Below are 20,253 nucleotides of genomic sequence, written 5' to 3' on the forward strand. Positions count from 1 at the left end.
GGAGTAAGGGTGTGGGAGAGAGGGGAAGGGAGGGGGTAAGTGGTGAAATGGGAATATGGGAGGGGGAATGGTGGAGGGGATGAAAGGGAAGGTTGGTGAGAGGAGAGTTGGGAAGGTGAGGGAGTGGGAGGAGAGGCTGAGACAGGGATGATGGTCGGTGGACTGATTGGGAGAGGGCTGTGCAGGAGGTGAGAGGAAGGGATGGGGGATATAGGGTGGAGGGGAGATGAAGTGGAGGTTTGGAGCACTGATGGAGAAAGGGAGTGAGGGGAAAGGGTGGGGTGAACAGCAAGAGTGGAGGAGGAGATGGGGGGGAAGAGGGAGGACAGGACAGCGGGAGGTAGAGTTAGTGAAAAGCGAGTGGGAGGGAGGAGGAGGGCTAGCAAGCAACAGGGCTGAGCATGGAGGTGGAGAGTGGGGTGCGAAGAAGATTCATAGAGGTAGAACGAAGAGGGAACAGTGTTGGGAGGCTATTGGGAAGTGTGCAAGGGGTTGATTGTGGCGAATGGGGAATGTTTAGGGGAGGGGTTGTGTCCAGATGAGGATTCATGCTCAGTAATTCTTGGTCGTAGGATTTGACTGAGCAAAGCAAGAGTTCACACAGGAAGAGAATTGGGACCTCAGCCTGAGGCATAAGGCTGGAGCTTTCATGGGAAAGGGCAGCAGTATGTCCTGATGGTCCTGGTCATTATTGATTGGGTTGTTTTCTCCGGTTGGTCAGGAGTAGTTATCTAATTGGTTGAGCTGACTACAATCACAGCTCTTATTGCCATACACTGTTGCTAGTTTTTCCATGGTGTTAACATCTGCCACTTTCACCCATGTTACACACCATTTTTGCAGCAAACCAATATTTACAATGATAAAGGTGAAAACACATACAGATGCTGTATTTTTTCTGAGCCCTAGTTGACACAATTTCCTCATCTGTTTCTACTTTATAACTCCACATCCCATGCATTGCATCTGGTATATTGTGAAATGAAACACTGTTACATGAGACAGTATTTTTATGGTGACTATAAGCACCAGTTTTTGTGATTTTTACATTTCCTACACTGACAACACTTCACTTCAAAAGTACTTCATTGGCTTTAAAATACTTTGAGACATCCTGAGGTTATGAAAATCACTATAGAATTGCAAGTCTGTCGATTCATGAATCTGTCATGCCCTTTTGTGCTTTTAGCAACACAACTGACTTAAGATAAGAAGCTCCCTGCATTTGTTTGTAACCATGAAGGCCATGGAGGATCAGGTAGTGGAGGAAGAAGTTAGCTTCCAGGATGAAGAGGTACAGTAACATTAAGTGTGGAATCTGAGACTGTTTTCCTTAACAAAATTCAAACATGGCTCTGAAGTGTGAAGCCTCTCCTTGCATCAATGCTTTAATATGTACAGACAACAAAACAAAACGCAAGAGCAAAATAATGCACATGCTGCAAATTGGACATTTGAAAGCAGAAAATGCAGGAAATACTTAGAGATCTGGCAGCATCTGTGGAGATAGAAACAGTTAATATTTCAGGTTGAAGAGGGAGGGAGTAATGTAGTTAAATTTGCTGGCTATTACATAACTAGGTAATGAAAGCTTTGAGGAGGACACAAAGAGGCTGCAAAGAGATATAATGACAGGTTAAGTGTGTCGTATAAGGGTGTTTGGCAGAGCAAGGGTTAATGTGGGACTGGGGAAACAGTAATAGCTTTTAAGCAAATGAAAGGGGGAGAGAGGAATTAGAATAAAGAAAAGGAAGGTCTGTAATCGGGTGGAAGGTGGGAGAGATTAAATGACAAAGGGGTTGATAATCGAAGGCAAAAGGAGATGGTAATGGGACAAGTGAAGAAACAAAAAAATGTCTCTGGAGGAGGTGTGAATGGCAGAATGATTAACAGACATAAACAGCCCCTTTGTACACAGCCCTGCATGATGAAATAACTGTTGTGTGATACCAGTAACCTCAACCATACCATCCCATTCACCCACAGTCCCACATTTCCCTTTCCACTACACTGACTGTCATATCATTTTCTGTCTGATTAAAAAAACACCAGAAAATGCACATTCTAATCCAAGTTTATAAATTCAATCATAAAATAATGCCTACAAAAATAAACTTATCTCCCTTATGCATTTTCTTATTGCTTTTCCTCTGTATATCTTTGCTTCTGCTGGTGTTCCAATGGGGTGCTTCCCTGGTGGCTGCAGCATGGATAGTGTAGGTTGCTGGCCTTCAGTTGAGATTGCAGATGGCTTTGGAGGGCAATCTCAAGCAACTCAAAGTGGACCATCTTGGTCTGGACTGACAGACAACAGCAGGGATACAGATGGAGTGGTAGGGATGGTAGCAGGAATGCTGTTATCCTAAGAGGGGGCAGCATGTTTCTGTTGCATGGAGCCACTGCCACTCTTCCAGAATGGCACTTCAGCGATCCAATGATCTGTTGAAGAAGATTGATGGACTGCTGTGATGCCCTGGAAGCCATTTTGAACAGTGGTATCCAGAACCACAACATCAGCAGTTAGACCTACCACTGCAGCACCTAGACCTCTGGAAGCTGTTTGTGCTACAATGCAAGTTGTGACATCGGTCATCAGATGTTGCACTGTGGTGGGTACCATATGGGTGTGCAGATGGAGGTGACCACCCATTCTATGGGAAAGGATGGTCTCCAAGCTCAGTGCAAAGCCCTTTGCCATGTTGATAGTGGATTCCTCCATGCTCCTTGATATTGTGTCCAAGCTTTTTGGCAAGCTTTTCAGTGCACCAAGCATTTACTTATGCACATCCATCAGGCTTATTCTGTAGCCTGATTCATTAAAGTCTTCATATGACTCGTCTGCAGCATAATTAGTGTGTGACATTGCCCCCCACCCCCTCTCAACCTAGTTGGCATTTGTGCTATCTTGCATTTGAATTAATGGATTGAATACTAATTGATAGATATTGTTGGTAGATGTGTGATGGGGTGTAGTGAATTGAGCATTGGATAAGCCATTTGAAAATGATTTCACCTTGACAGCTTGTATCAGATTGTTAAACTTCTTCCTCCAGTGCATCCATGTTCTTGGAGCAACACCCCTAGCATTGGCCTCTGCCATTACTTGTTCTCACTGCCTCTTGAGCATGTAATCTGATGGGCTACATCTGGCAGAGCTGCTGCATTGTCAGAAAACCTTGGTGCTCACAATCTTGTTGATTCAGCAAATGCTCAAAGTTACACAGCCCAGATTCACATTTTAAACAACTCCCATCACTTCTTACAGCCATAGGACACCTCTGCTTTAAGAGGTGCAGGCTGCCTTTAAGTAACGATAGCCATTCACAATATCAGAGCAGCCAATGCTCAGTGCAGGTAGCATCAATTTAATGTGCTGTCTGCAACGCAATGAACTTGAGTTAACCATGTATCACAATTCCTAGATAGATGCTAGCAGGTGCTTTTCAATGTAGGGGAATGTAAAGTAATACATTTTGAAATAAGAATAGGGAAAGAAAATGGTAAGACTTTAATTTTATTACAGGAGCAGAGGATGTGCAAATACACAGGTTATTAATTGCCACAGTTCAATTAAACTGTTGCTTTTTGGAAGAATATTTGGGCATAAAAACTGTAATCTCCAAAAAGCAATATAACAGTGTAAAGAGCCTTAATCCTTGCACATCAGAATTTTATCCCATAATTGTTTATAATAGCAACTGAGTTTGGTATGATGGAAAATATAAACTCTCAGTGATTCAGTTCTTTTATTTTAGGAGTCTTTCTTCCAGGACATCGACCTTTTACAGAAGCACGGCATTGTAAGTATAGTAACATAAGACCATGTGAGTTTGAATTCCAGGTGTATTGTCCTCTTTCTCTAGTTGGTGACTTATGCTCTTCATTGAGTCACAGTTAATGAACATCTCCACTTCTGACCTTAGGATGGAGGGAAGGTCATTGATGAAGCAGCTGAAGATGGTTGGGCCTAGGGCACTATCCTGATGAACGCCTGCAGTGATGTCCTGGGACTGAAATGATTGACTTTCAACAACCACAACCACCTTCCTTTGTGCTAGGCATGACTCCAACCAGTGGAGAGTTTTCCCCCTGATTCCCAATTGCTTCAGTTTTGCTAGGGTTCTTTGATGTCACACTCAGTCAAATGCCGCCTTGATGTCAAGGGCAGTCACTTTCACCTCACTTCATGAGTTCAGCTCTTTTGTTCATGTTTGGACCACCAATCCTGTAATGAGGTCTGGAGATATGTGCTGAAACCCAAGCTGAGCATTGGTGAGCAGGTTATTGCTGAGTATTGCTGCTTATTAGCACTGTCAATGACACTTTCTATGACTTTGTTGAGGACTGAGAGCAAACTGAGGGGCAGTAATTGGCTGGGTTGGATTTGTTCTTTCTGTGCTCAAGACATGAGTGGACAATTTTCCAATTTGTTGAGCAGATGACCTGTGCGGTAACCATACTAAAACAGCTTGGCTAAGGGCATGGCTAGTTTTGGAACACAAATCTTCAGTATTCCTGTCGGAATGTTGCATTTTCCAGTGCCTTCAGCCATTTTTTGATATCACGTGGAGTGACTCCTTAAACTATTCAGTGATACCTGATGATCAGACAGGATGTGCTTCTATGTGCCTTAACTGATCCTCCCACCAAAGATGATTCAAAAAAACAAAAATGCAGAAACAAAGTACTGTAGATGCTGGAAATCTGAAATAAAAACAAAAAGTACTGGAAATACTCAGTAGGTCAGGCAATATCTGTGGAGAGAGAGAGACAGAGTTAACATTTCTGATGAAAGGTCATCAAACTGAAATGTTAACTCTGTATCTCTCCATTGCCTGACTTGCTGACTTTTTCCAGCATGTTCTGTTTTTATTTCAGTAAACAATAACTTGCATTTAACATAGAAAAACATCAAGAGTCTTATAGAAGCAGAAACAGAAAAATAGAAGAGGAGCCAGAGAAGGAGATATTAGGATGATGTTGTGAAATATGCTATAGACAATGAGGTTTTGAATGAGTTTTATGAAGGGTGGATGTTGCTCCGTTCCTGGAGTGCATTGGAATAGTTAAATCTGGTGGTGATGTAGGCATGGACTAGGATTTCAGCATTAGATGGGCTGAAGTAGCAGCTGAAGCAGTAATAAATAGGCAATGTTTATGTTGGAGAGAATTTGGGGTTAGACACTTAGCTTGGGTTGAATAACCTGCTGACGCTGGAGGCAGCCTGGTTCATCCTGAAACGATAGCCAGGGAGGAAAATGGAATCATGGAGTGAGCATATAGTGTGTGGCAGGGGCTAAAGATGATAGGTTTCGTCTTTTTATTAGCTGAAATTGCAGCCCACCCACGACTGAATATTAAACAAGAAGTGTGAAAGAACAGAGATAGTGAAAGGGTTGAAATATGTTGTGGTGAGGTAGCGCTGGGTGCAATCTGACCCCTTGTCTGCAGATGGTGACACAAAGGAACATCAGATGAGGAAGAGGCGGGGCAAAGAATGGATCCCTGAAGAACTCCTGAGATGATAGCGCCTGGGCAAGAAGAGAAGCCCCATTGCCAGAGTAGGGAGGAGTCAAATGAGGACAGTCCCACATAGTTGAACTGTGGCGACAAGATGTTGGAGGATGGTGTGATTGGCCATGTTAAAAGCTGCATGGAGGATGAGGAGGGATAATCCATGATAATCCACGGTCACAGAAAATAACCACACATTGCAATCATTTAGAATTTGGGTTGTTCAGGAATATTATTCTCTTGTTTAGAGTCCTGTTCTTTGGACTTAACCTCACAAAGCTTTAGCTTGTGTATGTCTTTTGAACAAAATAATGTCCTGTTTCTTAGGTAATGATTCAGAACCCTGATGGTGCCTTTCTTACAGAATGTGGCTGATATTAAGAAAATGAAAACTGTTGGAATCTGTACAGTGAAGGGAATTCAGATGACGACACGAAGAGCACTCTGCAACATCAAGGGTCTTTCTGAGGCCAAGGTGGAAAAAATCAAGGAAGCAGCCAACAAGCTCGTAGTAAGGATACCATTAGTGTTATAAATAAACCCTGACTATACAAACCCTGCTACAGTCCCAATTTAGGTATAAATAAACCCCAGAATCGACAATACACAGAGGCCATTTGGCCCAGATGCTCCACATCAGTGTTTATGCTCCACAAGCGCCCTATCAGCATATCTTCCATTCTGTTCCCCCTCGTGTTCTTCCACTTAAATGCTTCTATACAATTCACCTCAACTACTTTTTGTGGCAGTGAGTTCAACAATCGAATCACTGGGTAAAGAAGTTCCTCCTGAATTATCTATTGTATTTCTTAGTAACCATCTTATGTTTATAGCCAAAACAAAAACAGAATTACCTGGAAAAACTCAGCAGGTCTGGCAGCATCGGCGGAGAAGAAAAGAGTTGACGTTTCGAGTCCTCATGACCCTTCAGCAGAAGGGTCATGAGGACTCGAAACGATGAGGACTCGAAACGTCAACTCTTCTCCGCCGATGCTGCCAGACCTGCTGAGTTTTTCCAGGTAATTCTGTTTTTGTTTTGGATTTCCAGCATCCGCAGTAGTTTTTTGTTTTTGTCTTTATGTTTATAGCCCCTAGTTCTGATCTCAACTCCAAGTGGAAATGTCTTCTTCATGTCTCCTGTATCAAACCCATTCATTATCTAAAAGACCTGTATCTGGTCATAGAAACATAGAAAATAGGAGCAAGAGTAGGCCATTCGGCCCTTCAAATCTGCTTTGCCATTCATTATGATCATGGCTGATCACCCAACTCAATAGCCTGCTCCCGCTTTCTCCCCATATCCTTTGATCCCTTTCGTTCCAAGAGCTATATCTAACTCCTTGAAAACATACTATGTTTTGGTCTCAACTACTTTCTGTGTTCGCAAATTTCACAGGCTCACCATTCTCTGGGTGAAGAAATTTCTCATCATCTCAGTCCTAAATGGTCTACCCCTTTTCCTCAGACTGTGACCCATGGTTCTGGACTTCCCCACTATCGGGAACATCCTTCCTGCATCTACCCGGTCTAGTCCTGTTAGAATTTTATAGGTTTCTATGAGATCCCCCCTCATTCTTCTGAACTCCAGTGAATATAATCCTAACCAACTCAATCTCTCCTCATATGTCAGTCCCGCCATCGCAGGAATCAGTCTGGTAAACCTTCACTGCACTTCCTCTATAGCAAGAACATCCTTCCTCAGATAAGGAGACCAAAACTGCACACAATATTCTAGGTGTGGTCTCACCATGGGCCTGTATAATTTCAGCAAGACATCTCTGCTCCTATACTCGAATCCTCTCGCTATGAAGGCCAACAAACCATTTGCCTTTTTAATGCCTGCTGCACCTGCATGCTTACCTTCAGCGACTGGTGTATGAGGACACCCAGGTCTCGTTGCATATTCCCCTCTCTCAATTTATAGCCGTTCAGATAATAATCTGCCTTCCTGTTTTTGCTACCAAAGTGGATAACCTCACAGTTATCCACATTATACTGCATATGCCATGCATTTGCCCACTCACTCAGCTTGTCCAAATCACACTGAAGCATCTCTGCATCCTCCTCACAGCTCACTCTCCCACTTGGCTTTGTGTCATCTGCAAATCTGGTGACCCTCAAGCTTCTCTTTTCTAGAGAAATGAGCCCCAGCCTTTTGAATCCTTTTTTATAATATAATAGAATTCATAGTACTCTACAAGTGTGGTTTAACCAAGATGCATTATAAGTTTTAAGATAACCTATCTGCTTTTCAATTCTATCCCTCTAGAAATGAATCACAGTGCTTTGTTTGCTCATTTTTTATTCATTCACGAGGTGTGGGCGTCTTTGGCTAGGCCCGCATGTATTGCCCATCCCTAATTGCCCTTCAGAAGGTGGTGGTGAGCCACCATTTTGAACTGCTGCAGTCCATGTGGTGTAGGTAGACCCACAGTGCTGTTAGGGAGGGAGTTCCAGGATTTTGACCCAGTGACAGTGAAGGAACGGTGGTATTGTTCCAGGTCAGGATGTTGTGTGGCTTGGAGGAGGCAGGTGGTGATGTTCCAATGCATCTGCTGCCTTTATCCTTCTAGGTGGTAGAGGTTGTGGGTTTGGAAGGTGCTGTCAAAGGAGCCTTGGTGAGTTACTGCAGTGCATCTTTTAATTGCCTTATTAATCTGTAGCAACATTTAGTGACTTCTGTATCTGTACTCCTAGATCCCTCTGCTCCCCTAGCCCAGCTAGATACTTTCTTTCCAGGGAGTATGTCTCCTCCTTACTCTTCCTATCAAGATGTACTACTCTGCACTCACCTATATCGAAGTTTATTTGTCAATTAAATGCCCATTCTGCAAATTTATTAAGGTTTTCCTGTACTTTGATACATTCCTCCTCTTTATTCACTACTCCCTAAATTTGGTATCGTCCATAAATTTTGAAATTACTATCAATTCCTGAATCTAAATCATTAATGTAAATGGTGGATAACAGTGGTCCCAGCATGCATCCTTGTGGAACACCACTTGCCACTTTTTCCCCAGTCTGAGTAACTACCTTTAACCCCTATTCCCTGTTTTCTGTCTTGCTATCTATTCTGCTACTTATTCCCTGATTCCACATATTCTGACCTTAGTAATGGGTTTACTATGTAATACCTTATCAAAGGCCTTTTGGAAATCTTATCACATCAATTGCATTACCCTTGTCTACTTTTTCTGCTGGTTCTTCAAGGTTTTCAATAAGATTGGTCAAGCATGACCTTCACTTTTGAAACCTGTGCTTAATATTTATTATATTTTCGGTTTAGACGATTCCCTATCCCATCTTACTAGTTTACAGTCTACTGCCCAATTTAGCCTTTCTGAAAGAACAGTGATCCCATTCCAGTGCAGGTGGATTGGTCCCAGCAGTACACATTCCTGCCCAACTACTCCTTCCCACACCAGCCTTTCAGCCACACCTTCTTGATCTGCCAATCCCTATGCCAGCTAGCACATTGTTTGGGTAGTAATCTTGAGGTCCTGTTTTTAAATTTAGTTCCTAATTATTTATGTTCCCTTAGTAGGACCTTGTACCTCATGCCTTTCATTTCCTTTGTCATTGGTCCCAACCTGGATCCTCCCCCTCTCTTTCCAAGTTCTTCTCCAGTTGATCTGAGATATGCTTCACTTTGCAGCAGGTAAGCAACTGGATTCTCAGTCATGACTGCAGAGGATGCTGTCTGCCCCCCTAATTATGCAATCCCCTATGACTGCAACCTTTTTTTCCTGCTCATCCCCCCAGCCCTGTTTGGGCAGCCTCCTGCTCCACAGTGCCATGGTTTGCATACTGGTTGTCTATGCCACTGTCCGCATCCTTATTCTCACAGGTAGCAAGTACATTGTACCTGTTGAATAGAACCAGTGTTTGCTAAACCCTTTCACTATCTTCCCTTGGTTTCCACTGCTGATTAATAGTCACACTCATCCCTTTCTATAACTGTACTTTCCTCAAAACAAGAGATTTATTGCAGATGTGGCAATCTGGGACACTTGCTGCCCACAAGCTGCCTCATATTACAGTTCATTAAGAATCTATCTAGCTCTGCCTTAAAAATATTCAAGGACTCTGCTTCCACCACCTTTTGAGGAAGAGAGTTCCAAAAACATACTACCCGCTGAGAGAAAAAAATTCTCCTCATCTCTGTCTTAAATAAATGACCCCATATTTTTAAATAGTGACTTGGAACTCTATCGCTGTTCCTTCACTGTTGCTGGGTCAAAATCCTGGAACTCCATCCCTAATAGCACAGTGGGTGTACCTACGCCTCATGGACTGCAGCGGTTCAAGAAGGTAGGTCAACATCACCTTTTCAAGGGCAACTGGGGACCAGTGTAGGTCAACGAGCACAGAAATAATGGATAAACAGGATTTGATGCAAATAAGGAAACGGTTGGTAGAGATTTGACTGACCTCAATTTTACGGAGGGTAGAACTTGGGAGCCGGCCTGCAGTGTGTTGGAATAGTTGGATCTTGAGGGAACAAAGACGTGGGTGAGGGCTTCACCAACAGTTGAGCTTGGGCAGAGACTGGTACGGTGATGCCATGGATATGTGGTCATAAATTCATCTGAAGGTCAAAAATGACACCAAGGTTGCCAAGTTTACATTCTAGTTCAGCCTCAGACAATTGGTAAAGAGAGTGTTGGAGTTGGTGGCTAGGGAGGAGAGTTTGTGATCGGGACAGAAAACAATGGCTTCAGTGTTCCCAATATTTCATTGGAGGAAATTTCTGCTCATCCATAACTGGATGTTCGATAAGCACTGACAATTTAGACAGGGGAGAGAGGTTTAAAAGACCGCTTGCAGTAAAGAAAAGAAACCGGGGGTTACCTTTGCCTTCCAGGATGATCGTGGAATAATTAACAGTTTTTGCAAACAAATGCAGGACCTCATCGTGCTGTAGGTGGTCCACCAGACCTGGCGGTGAATGACAAAACCAGTTGCCCACCGTATCCATTCAAGTTTAATCTTCAAATCTTCTCTAGATATGGAGGGAGGTGCCAGAGGATTGGAAAGTGGCAAATGTGCCACACTTGTGCAAGAAAGGGGTTGAGAGAAATGTTGAGATAGAGCTGATTGTTACCTGCATACATATGGAAAGTGGCATTGTGTTTTTGGATGATATTGCTAAGGGACAGCATATAGATGTGAAATAGGAGAGGGTCAGAGATAGATCCTTGGAGAACGCTGGAGGTAACAGCATGTGTTGCTGGTGATTCTCTGGCTACAATTAAACAGATAAGAATAGAATCAGGAGAATGCAGTACAACCGTAGACAGGTATTGGAGGAGGAAGGTGTGGTCAATCATGTCAAAAGCTGCAGACAAATCAAAAACAATGAGAAGGCAAAGTTTACCTTTGTCACAGACACATAAGGTTTCATTTGTGAATTTCATAAGAGTAGTTTCAGTGGCAAGGTTGGCAATCTGTTTGGAGGGAGCGGAGTTATGGGAAAGATGGGCACAGATTTGGGATGTGACATCATGTTTAAGGACTTTGGAGAAGAAGGGGAAGTTGCAGATGGGAGGTAGTTTGCAGGACGAAGGGATCCAGAGTTGTTCTTTGAGGAGAGCACTGATGGTGGCAGACTTGAAGGAAAGGGCAGACAGAATCAGAGGAGAGAGAACCGTTAATAATACCAGCTAACATCGGATTCAGGAAAGGCAGTAGGTTGGCCAGTAGTTTATTGGAATAGGATCAAGAGAGCAGGAGGTGGGTTTCATGGACAAGATCACCTCAGGGAGGGAATGGGAGGAAACAGGAGGGATAGGAGAGGGCTCGAGCAAGAGGAAGCCTCAGAGGAAGTTTGGCCTGGTGGACTAGGCTTAGGGGGGGAAGTGGCAGGGGCAACTGTTTGAATGGTCTTAATCTTGGTGACAAAGATATCCATGAGCTCCTCACATTTATTGTTGCAATCGAGAGTGGAGGACACATGGGAGAGAGGTTTAAGAAGACCACTTGCAGTAAAGAAAAGAAACCAGGGTTTACCTTTGCCTTCCAGGATGATTTGGAATAGTGAGCAAATAAACTTGCAAAGGATATGAAAATCAACACAAAAAACGTTTACTATTACATTAGGAAAAAGGGTTGTCAGGAGCAATGTGGGCCCCTTAAAATCTGATAACGGTAATGCTGTCAATGATAAGAAGGTGATGTTGGACATTTTGAATAATGAATTCCTTTCTGTCAGTATTGACAGTAGAGGAAGAAGTCAGCATGTCAGACATCCCAAGGAAAGTAATATTGAATCAGGGACAAAGACTCAACAAAATTAACATAAGCAGGACAACATTAATGGAGAGATTAATGGCACTAAAGAACAACAAATTCCCAGGACCAGATGGTTTACATCCCAGGGCTTTAAAAGAAGTAGGTAACATTTCCAAAGTTCTCTTGATTCAAGGACTGTTACTTTAGATTGAAGATTTGTCCATGCAGCTTTGCTATTTAAGAATGATTAAACCGGAAACCGGGGAATTATAGACCAGTTAACCCAACATCTGTTGTCAGGAAGTTACTAGAGTCTATAATGAATGATAGGGTGACTGAACATCTTGAAAATATTCAGCTTATCAGAGAGAACCAGAATGAATTTGTAAAGAGTGGGTCATGCCTGACGAACCTGATTGAATTTTTTTAAAGATGTGATTAAAATAGTGGATAGGGGAATACCTATGGATGTTATTTATTTGGATTCCCAGAAGGCATTGGATAAAGTACCTCATAAAATACTGTTAGCAGAAGCTGAAGCTCATAGAATTGAAGGCAAATTATTGACCTGGTTAGGGAATTGGCTGAGCATCAGAAGATCGAGATTGGAGATAATTGGCGGGTACTCTTAATTGGCAGGATGTGACTAGTGGTGTCCCGCAAAGTTCTGTGTTGGGACCACTACTATTCTCCATATTCATTAACAACTTATGTGATGGGCTAGAAATCCAAATTTGCCAATGTCATGAAGATGAGGCGGTATTGTAAGCAGTGTCCATTGAAGTGTAAAAATTACAGTGGTATTGATAGATTAAGTGAATGGGCAAAACTGGCAAATGGATTTCAATGTAGATAAATGTGAGGTCGTCCACTTTGGATAGAACAGGGTACTTTCTAAATAGCGAAAAACTAGAAACAGTGGAGGCCCAAAGAGACTTGGGGGACCAGGTACACATATCATTGAAATGTCATGAACAAGTCCAGAAAATAATCAAAAAGGCTAATGGAATTCTAGCCTTTATATCTAGAAGAATAGAGTACAAGGGGTAAAAGACATGCCTCAGGTATACAAAGCTCTGGTTAGGCCACACCTGTAGAACTGTGAGCAGTTCTGGGTACCACCACTTTGGGTAGAGTGAATCGTTGATTTGCTAGAATGATACCTAGCCTCCAAGGGTTAAACTGGAAGGAGAGGTTACACAAATTAGGGTTGTAGTCTCTGGAATTTAGAAGTTATGGGGTGATTTAATCAAAGTTTTCAACATAATAAGCAGAACAGATGGGATAGATTGGGAGAAACTATTTCCACTAGTTGAGTTTAGGACTATGGGCAGAGCCAAAAATTTTAAGCCAGACCCTTGAGGAGTGAAATTAGGGAACACTTCTTCACGTAGAGGGTGGTAGAAGTTTGGAGCTCTTTTCTGCAAACAGCAGTTGATGCTAGGTTAATTGTTACTTTTAAAACTGAGATTGATAGATTTTTGTTAACCAAAGGCATTGAGTGATTTGGGGCAGAGGCCCCATTTCGTAAGATCTTGTACACTCAAGCCTTATTGCTGTTCATTTATACCTTATGAATTTACATATTTCTGTTCTTTGAACTGTTTAATAGAAGGAATGTCTTGTCCTGCCATGTAACCTGATAAATATTGCATTATAATTACCTGTGGTGTTCCATTCATGTTATGATCCATCCAGTTATGATCTGCTCCTAAATTAATGGGAATTACTTCCTGTTTTAAACATTGTTTTCGAGTTAGATCACAAATCATCCATTATCTCAATGAATATTAGAACAGGCTCAAGGGACTGAATGGCAGAACAGGCTCAAGGGGCTGAATGGCCTACTCGTGTTCTGAAGGTAGTTCGGTGAGAAAATTGGCATGGGACTTGGGAGGGGAGAGAATTGAGAGGTGAAAGGGATGGAACAAAGGACGAAAAAGTGCTAGACGAATAAGGGGAAAGACCGAGATGTAATTTCTGATAAGAGCCACACTGTCACCACTACAGTCTGTGCGAAGCAAGTGGAGGAAGATAGGGCATTTGGAGTTGCTGCTTATAAGGCAGCAGTGGCAAGTGCCATGATGGATTCTTTGGAGGAGGCCAAAGGAGATACAGAAGCAAGCTAGAGGCTTATCTAAGAGGGAGTCAAGCCTGGTATAGCAATAAGAGAGTAGGAAGGTCAAGGAGGATTGAAGTAGGGATTTGGGTGGGCAGAATACCCAAGAGGGGAGCAATGAAAGGGGGCTTGACGACAAAATAACTAAAAGGAGGGAGGAAAAAAGTGAAAATGGAAGTGATGGACTTGGGTGCAGGGAGGCAGTCAAAATGAGCAAGTGAATGAACACTGGAAAATCTCAACGTTAAAGTTACACAAGCCTGGTTGCATAGAATTAATTAGAATGCATACATCATAGTAGTAAATGCAGAATAAAGAGAGGACAATAGATCAGAGTCCAGAATTAAAGCCGTAAGTACAACAGTGAGATAAAGTTGACATGGGTAGGTGGAGTCAGCATGGAACATCGAACTACTGTCCAAGTTCAGAGACAGGTGTGACAGGCAAGTGAAGCCCAGAAGCTATTTGAAGGGTAGAATATCAGAGGATGCACAGAGGGAAACATTTCCTTTGGAATAATAATCCAAGATACTAATCCTGTTATAGTTTCATTACTGGCACAAATAAACCCCATCATACTAATAAAAACAAAAAACTGCGGATGCTGGAAATCCAAAACAAAAACAGAATTACCTGGAAAAACTCAGCAGGTCTGGCAGCATCGGCGGAGAAGAATAAAGTTGACGTTTCGAGTCCTCATGACCCTTCAACAGAACAGAACTTTATTCTTCTCCGCCGATGCTGCCAGAACTGCTGAGTTTTTCCAGGTAATTCTGTTTTTGTTCCCCATCATACTAACCCTGTTACAGTCCTGTTCCTGGTATAAGTAAACCCCAGCAATACTAATATAAAAACAGAAAATGCTGAAATACTCAGCAGGTCAGCAGTAGCTTTGAAGAGAGAAACAGAGTTAATGTTGACCTTTCATCAACCTGAAACATTTCTGGAGTTCCAGGATTTTCACCCAAAGACCATAGATGTCCAAATCAAGTTGGTGTGTGACTTGGAGGGGAAACCCTGGCAGTGGTGGTGTTCCTATGTGCCTGCTACCCTTGTCCTTCTAGGTAGGTTTGAGAGTTCCTATTAAAAAAGCCTTGGAGAATTGTTGTAGTGCATCTTGTAGATGGTATACACTTGAGCCATGGCGTGCCATAGTTAAGGGAGTGAATGCTTAAGGTGGTTAATAGGGTGCCAATCAAGCAGACTTTTTAGTGTTGGATGGTGTCGAGCTTCTTGAATGTTATTGGAGCTGCACCCAGTCTGGAAAGTGGGGTGTATTGCATCACACTCCTGACTTGTGCCTAGTAAGTGGTAGAAAAGCTGTGGGGAGTCATGCATTGAAACACACCACAGGATTCCCAGCCTCTGCTCTGCTCTTATAGCCACAGTATTTATTGTTGCTGGTCTAGTTTCTGGTCAATGGTGACCCTCAGAATGTTGATGGTGTGGGATTTGATGATGGTAATATCTTGGGGAGGTGATTAGACTATCTTATTAGAGATGGTTATTGCCTGACACTTGTGTGGCATGAATGTCACTTGCCACTTATCAGGCCAAGCTTGGATGCTTGCTGCACGTGGGCAGACTTCTTCAGTTTCTGAGGAATTGCTTATGGAAGTGAAGACTGTGCAGTCATCATTGAACATCCTTAAGGTCATAGATTGAGCAGCTGAAGATGACTGGACCCAAGACATGTTCTGAGAAACTCCTGCAGCGATGTTCTAAGGTTGAGATAATTGACTGCAGGAGTGTCATTAACATTAACCTTATCAGACTCCTGTTACTGGTAGAACATAAGAAATAAGAGGCGGAATAAGCCATTTGGCCTTGAAGCCTGCTCCGCCATTCAGTAAGATCATGGCTGATCTGATTGTGGTCTTAACTCCACTTTTCTGCTGTTCCCCATAACCCTTGACTCCCTTGTCGCTCAAAAATCTGTCTTAACTCAGCCTTGAATATATTCAATGATCCACCTCCACTGCTCTCTAAGATAATGAATTCCAAACACTAATGACCCTCTGAGAGATAAAAAAATCCTCATCTCCATCTTAAATGGGAGACCCCTTATTTTGAAACTGTGCTCCCTTTCCAATATACCCTTTCCATGCAATCCATGGCACAAATTAGTATTTGTGAAAGTCATTGAGTGTCTTATTTGCATGCAAAATTGTTGTTTTTGTGCTACAGGAGCCAGGATTTCTCACCGCATTTGAGTATAGTGAGAAGAGAAAAACAGTGTTTCACATCACCACTGGCAGCCAAGAATTAGAGTGAGAACATTACCTATCTATGGAAATTATATTAAGTGCCACTAAAAAGAAATCGCTGCAGCAAAACCTTTTCAAAATCAAACAGAAGAGCTATTGTACTTGAATTTGGTTTTTATTTTAATCTATTTTTTGCTTAAGCAGTGATGTTGTTGGCAAAGTATAAACTCTCAGAGGCATTGAATTAAAATGAACAGCGATATAAGCATTGGACAAAGAGGTGATCACTGCAGCTGCATCTGAACTATTTTTGTGATGCATTTTACAGTTATGGAAATGCCCTGGTCTGTCTGTTCCATTTACTGCAGGATCTAACTCTATTTCATTTGCTCCATGAACTATATCTGTTCCATTTACTTCAGGAACCGTACTGCATGTACTTCAGAAACTATATTGCATTTACTGCAGGGCCAGTCACTATTCCATTTACCACAGGAACAATCTCTATTTCATTCAATGTGGGCATTATCTCTTATATTTACAGCAGGAACAATAGCAATATACTACGAGTGTTGGAAAGCTGAAATAAAAACAGAAAATGCTGGAAGTACTCAATAGGTCATGCAGCATCTGTTAATGTAGTCACAGACCTGAAACGTTAACTCTTTCTCTCCCCACAGATGCTGCCAGACTTGCTGAGTATTTCCAGCACTTACTTTTTTTTTTACTGAACATTCTCATGCATTTACTGCAGGAGCTATCTCCAAGTATTTCTGGCATTTTCTGTTTTTATTTATTGCAGGAGCTATTTCCATATTTTAAAAAAAATCATTTATGGGATGTGGATATCGCTGGCTAGGCAGCATTTATTGCCCATTCCTAATTGCCCTTGAGAAGGTGGTGGTGAGCTGCCTTCTTGAATTGCTGCAGTCCTTGTGGTGTAGGTACACCCAATGTGCTGTTAGGAAGGGAGTTCCAGGATTTTGATCCAGCAACAGTGAAGGAATGGCGATATATTTCCAAGTCAGGATGGTGAGTGGGGCACTTCCAGGTGGTGGTATTCCCATGCGTCTGCTGTCCTTGTCCTTCTAGATGGTAGCAGCCGTGGATTTGGAAGGTGCTGTCTAAGAAGTCTTGGTGGGTTCCTGCAATGCATCTTGTGGATGGTACACACTGCTGCCATTGTGTGTCTGTGGTGGAGGGAGTGAATGCTTGTGGATGGAATGCCAAGCAACCAGGTTGTTTTGTCCTGGATGGTGTCGAGCTTCTTGAGTGTTTTTGGAGCTGCACTCATCCAGACAAGTGGAAAGTATTCCATCACACTCCTGGCTTGTGCCTTGTAGATTGTGAACAGGTTTTGGGGAGTCAGTAGGTGAGTCACTCACCACAGGATTCCTAGCCTCTGACCTGCTCTAGTAGCCACAGTATTTATATGGTTAGTCCAGTTCAGTTTCTGGTCAATGGTAACCCCCAGGATGTTGATAGTGGAGGATTAAGCGATGGTAATACCATTGAATGTCAACGGGCAATGGTTAGATTCTCTCTTGCTGGAGATGATCATTGCCTGGCACTTGTGTGGCGCAAATGTTACTTGCCACTTGTCAGCCCAAGCCTGGATATTGTCCATGTCTTGCTGTATTTGGACATGGACTGCTTCAGTTTCTGAGGAGTTGCAAATGGTGCTGAACATTGTGCAATCCTCAGCAAACATCCCCACTCCTGACTTTCGAAGGAAGGTCATTGATGAAGCAACTGAAGATGGTTGGGCCTAGGACACTACCCTGAGGAACTCCTCCAGTGATATTCTTGGGCTGAGAAGATTGACCTCCAACAACCACAATCATCTTCCTTTGTGCTTGGTATGACTCCAACCAGCAGAGAGTTTTCCCCCTGATTCCCTGTCAGGAAGATATAATAATTCTCATAATGTTATTGGAATTTATTGTGAAATAGTGGTGTATATGTTTGTGTGTGAGAGAGACTTAATTGGGTTAAAGGCAGCTGGTCTGAAGGCTTTGATGTAAACATGGGGTAAGTTTAGAATGTAAGGTGAAAGGACATTTGCATTTTTAAATAAACCAGACTAGATGTTTTCAAAGGAGGGGTGAAATGTGTCACTTAGCCAGGTGAAGTTTAGAAACAGTGTGTTTATTTTTCCCAAAGATTATTGGTAAACTTAGTACCATGAGAGATTTTTATTATCTGAAAGATAAAGTCCAAAGATATGGTGAAACAATGGGAATTTGCATTCAAAGGGGAAAATATGTATAAAGGAGTAGAGGCTGTGTGTAAGGGTAGGCATTTTTAAGATCTAACAAGTGTGAAAAGCCTTCAGCATCTATGCCTCAAGCTGCTGTTTTCAAAGAACTGAAGTTAAGAAAACTCACTTTGAATTCAACTGGTTCAGGGTATTGTGTGTCACCTTGCCTGGGTATTTTAAAATCTACGTGTCTTACTGTTGCCTTAACAAAAGTGTAACTGGGAGTCAGATTAAGTAGGGGATTTGGAAGTTATCATCATAGTAATTTATAGATCTATGTATACGTTTAAAATCATTCCTCTTATTAATAAATATTTAATCTAGTTTGGTGGTCTTATTACTACTGAATTCAAGGCACGCATCTCGAAATTTATACAAACTGTAAAACAGTTGTGGTAGTTGTTTCAAGTTTCCCTTTGGGATTTGAACAACTCAGCATTTACCATCGGCTGTGTCATAACATTCCCATTGGCTCCAGTTTTGCTAGAGCTCCTTGATGTCATTTTTCTATTCCATTTACTCTGGGAACAGTAATAGAATTATAGGCTGGAATTTGCTGGCCTCTCCTGTCAGTGGAATCTTCCGGTCCCGCCAAAGTCAACGGACATTTGAATGGCTCGCCACATTTTCCGGACCTACCCCTATCACGGCAGGGCTGGAAAATTCCACCCATAGAGTGGTTACAGCACAGAAAGAGGACATTCAGCCTTTCACGTTCATGTTGGCTCTCTGCAAGAACAACTCAGCTAGCCCCACTTCTTTGCCTTTTCCCGTACAAATTTTTCCTTTTCACATAATTATGCAATTCTCTTTTGAAAGCCACAATTGAATCTGCCTCCACCACACTCTCAGGCAGAGCATTCCAGATCCTAATTACTCACTGCATAAAATAATTTTCCTCGTGCCACCATTGCTTCTTTTGCCAATCAACTTAAATCAATGTCTTCTGGTTCCCGATCTTTCCACCAATGAGATCAGTTTCCATCTACTCTGTCCAGATCACTCATGATTTTGAACACCTCTATCAAATCTGTCAACCTTCTCTCATGAGTACAGCCCTAATTCCTTAATTAATCCATATTTGTCCAAGTGACTGTTAATTTTGTCCCAGATTTTTGTTCCTAAAAGTTTTCCCACCATTTGCAGCATTTTCTTTTACATTTACTGCAGAAACTATCTTTATTCCAGTTATTGCAGGAATAATCTCTTTGCATTTACAGCAGGGACCATCTATCATAATACTGTAAGAATAATCCATTACATTACTGCAATAACTATCTCTGCATTTACTGTAGGAACCATCAATTGGATAGTAGTTTTCTCTATTGTGTTTACTGCAGGCACAGTCTATTCCACTTACTATACAAACTATTTTACATTTACTTAAGGAACTCTATTCCATTTACTGCAGGAACTACCTCTATTACATTTAATGCATGAGCAGTTTATTATATTCACTGCAGGAATTGTTTCTGCTACTAAAGGAACACCAATGCATTTACTGCAGGAACTATGTTCAATTTACTGCAGGAACAGTCACATTAACTGTAGGAACAGAAGGTATTAAATTTACTGAAGAAACTTTTTCCTCTTGCATTTACTGCACGGACGGCCTCTTCTGAAGCTACTTCAGAAATTATCTGTAATCTAATTACTACAGGAATGATCTGTTATTCTATTTACTGCAGAGACAATCAATTGCATTTACTGATTGAATTATCCGTACTTTAGCTGCAGGAACAATCTCTCTTATTGCAGGAGCAGCTATATTACTTAGTGCTGTAACAATCTCTGTTGCATTTATTGCAAGAGCTATCAATTGGATTTATTGCAATAGCTTTCTCCATTCCATTTACTACAGGAACAGCCTGGGCACAAAATTCATTTGCACCACTTGTAGCTATGAGAGCCTACCTGGCTTC

General features: G+C 42.1%; 1 protein-coding gene across 1 annotated transcript in view; it reads left to right on the plus strand.

Moving 5' to 3' along the window:
• Positions 1–1,237: 1,237 nt before the first annotated feature.
• Positions 1,238–20,253, plus strand: part of dmc1 (DNA meiotic recombinase 1) — a 79,105-nt gene continuing 60,089 nt past the window's right edge. Inside the window, exons 1-4 of the mRNA XM_078532151.1 lie at positions 1,238–1,294; positions 3,756–3,800; positions 5,879–6,025; positions 16,052–16,134. Of these exons, the coding sequence (XP_078388277.1) occupies positions 1,238–1,294; positions 3,756–3,800; positions 5,879–6,025; positions 16,052–16,134 (332 nt within the window). The remainder of the gene's footprint in view (positions 1,295–3,755; positions 3,801–5,878; positions 6,026–16,051; positions 16,135–20,253) is intronic.

This window comes from Cetorhinus maximus, chromosome 29, assembly GCF_964194155.1.
Source record: "Cetorhinus maximus chromosome 29, sCetMax3.hap1.1, whole genome shotgun sequence".
NCBI lineage: Eukaryota > Metazoa > Chordata > Chondrichthyes > Lamniformes > Cetorhinidae > Cetorhinus > Cetorhinus maximus.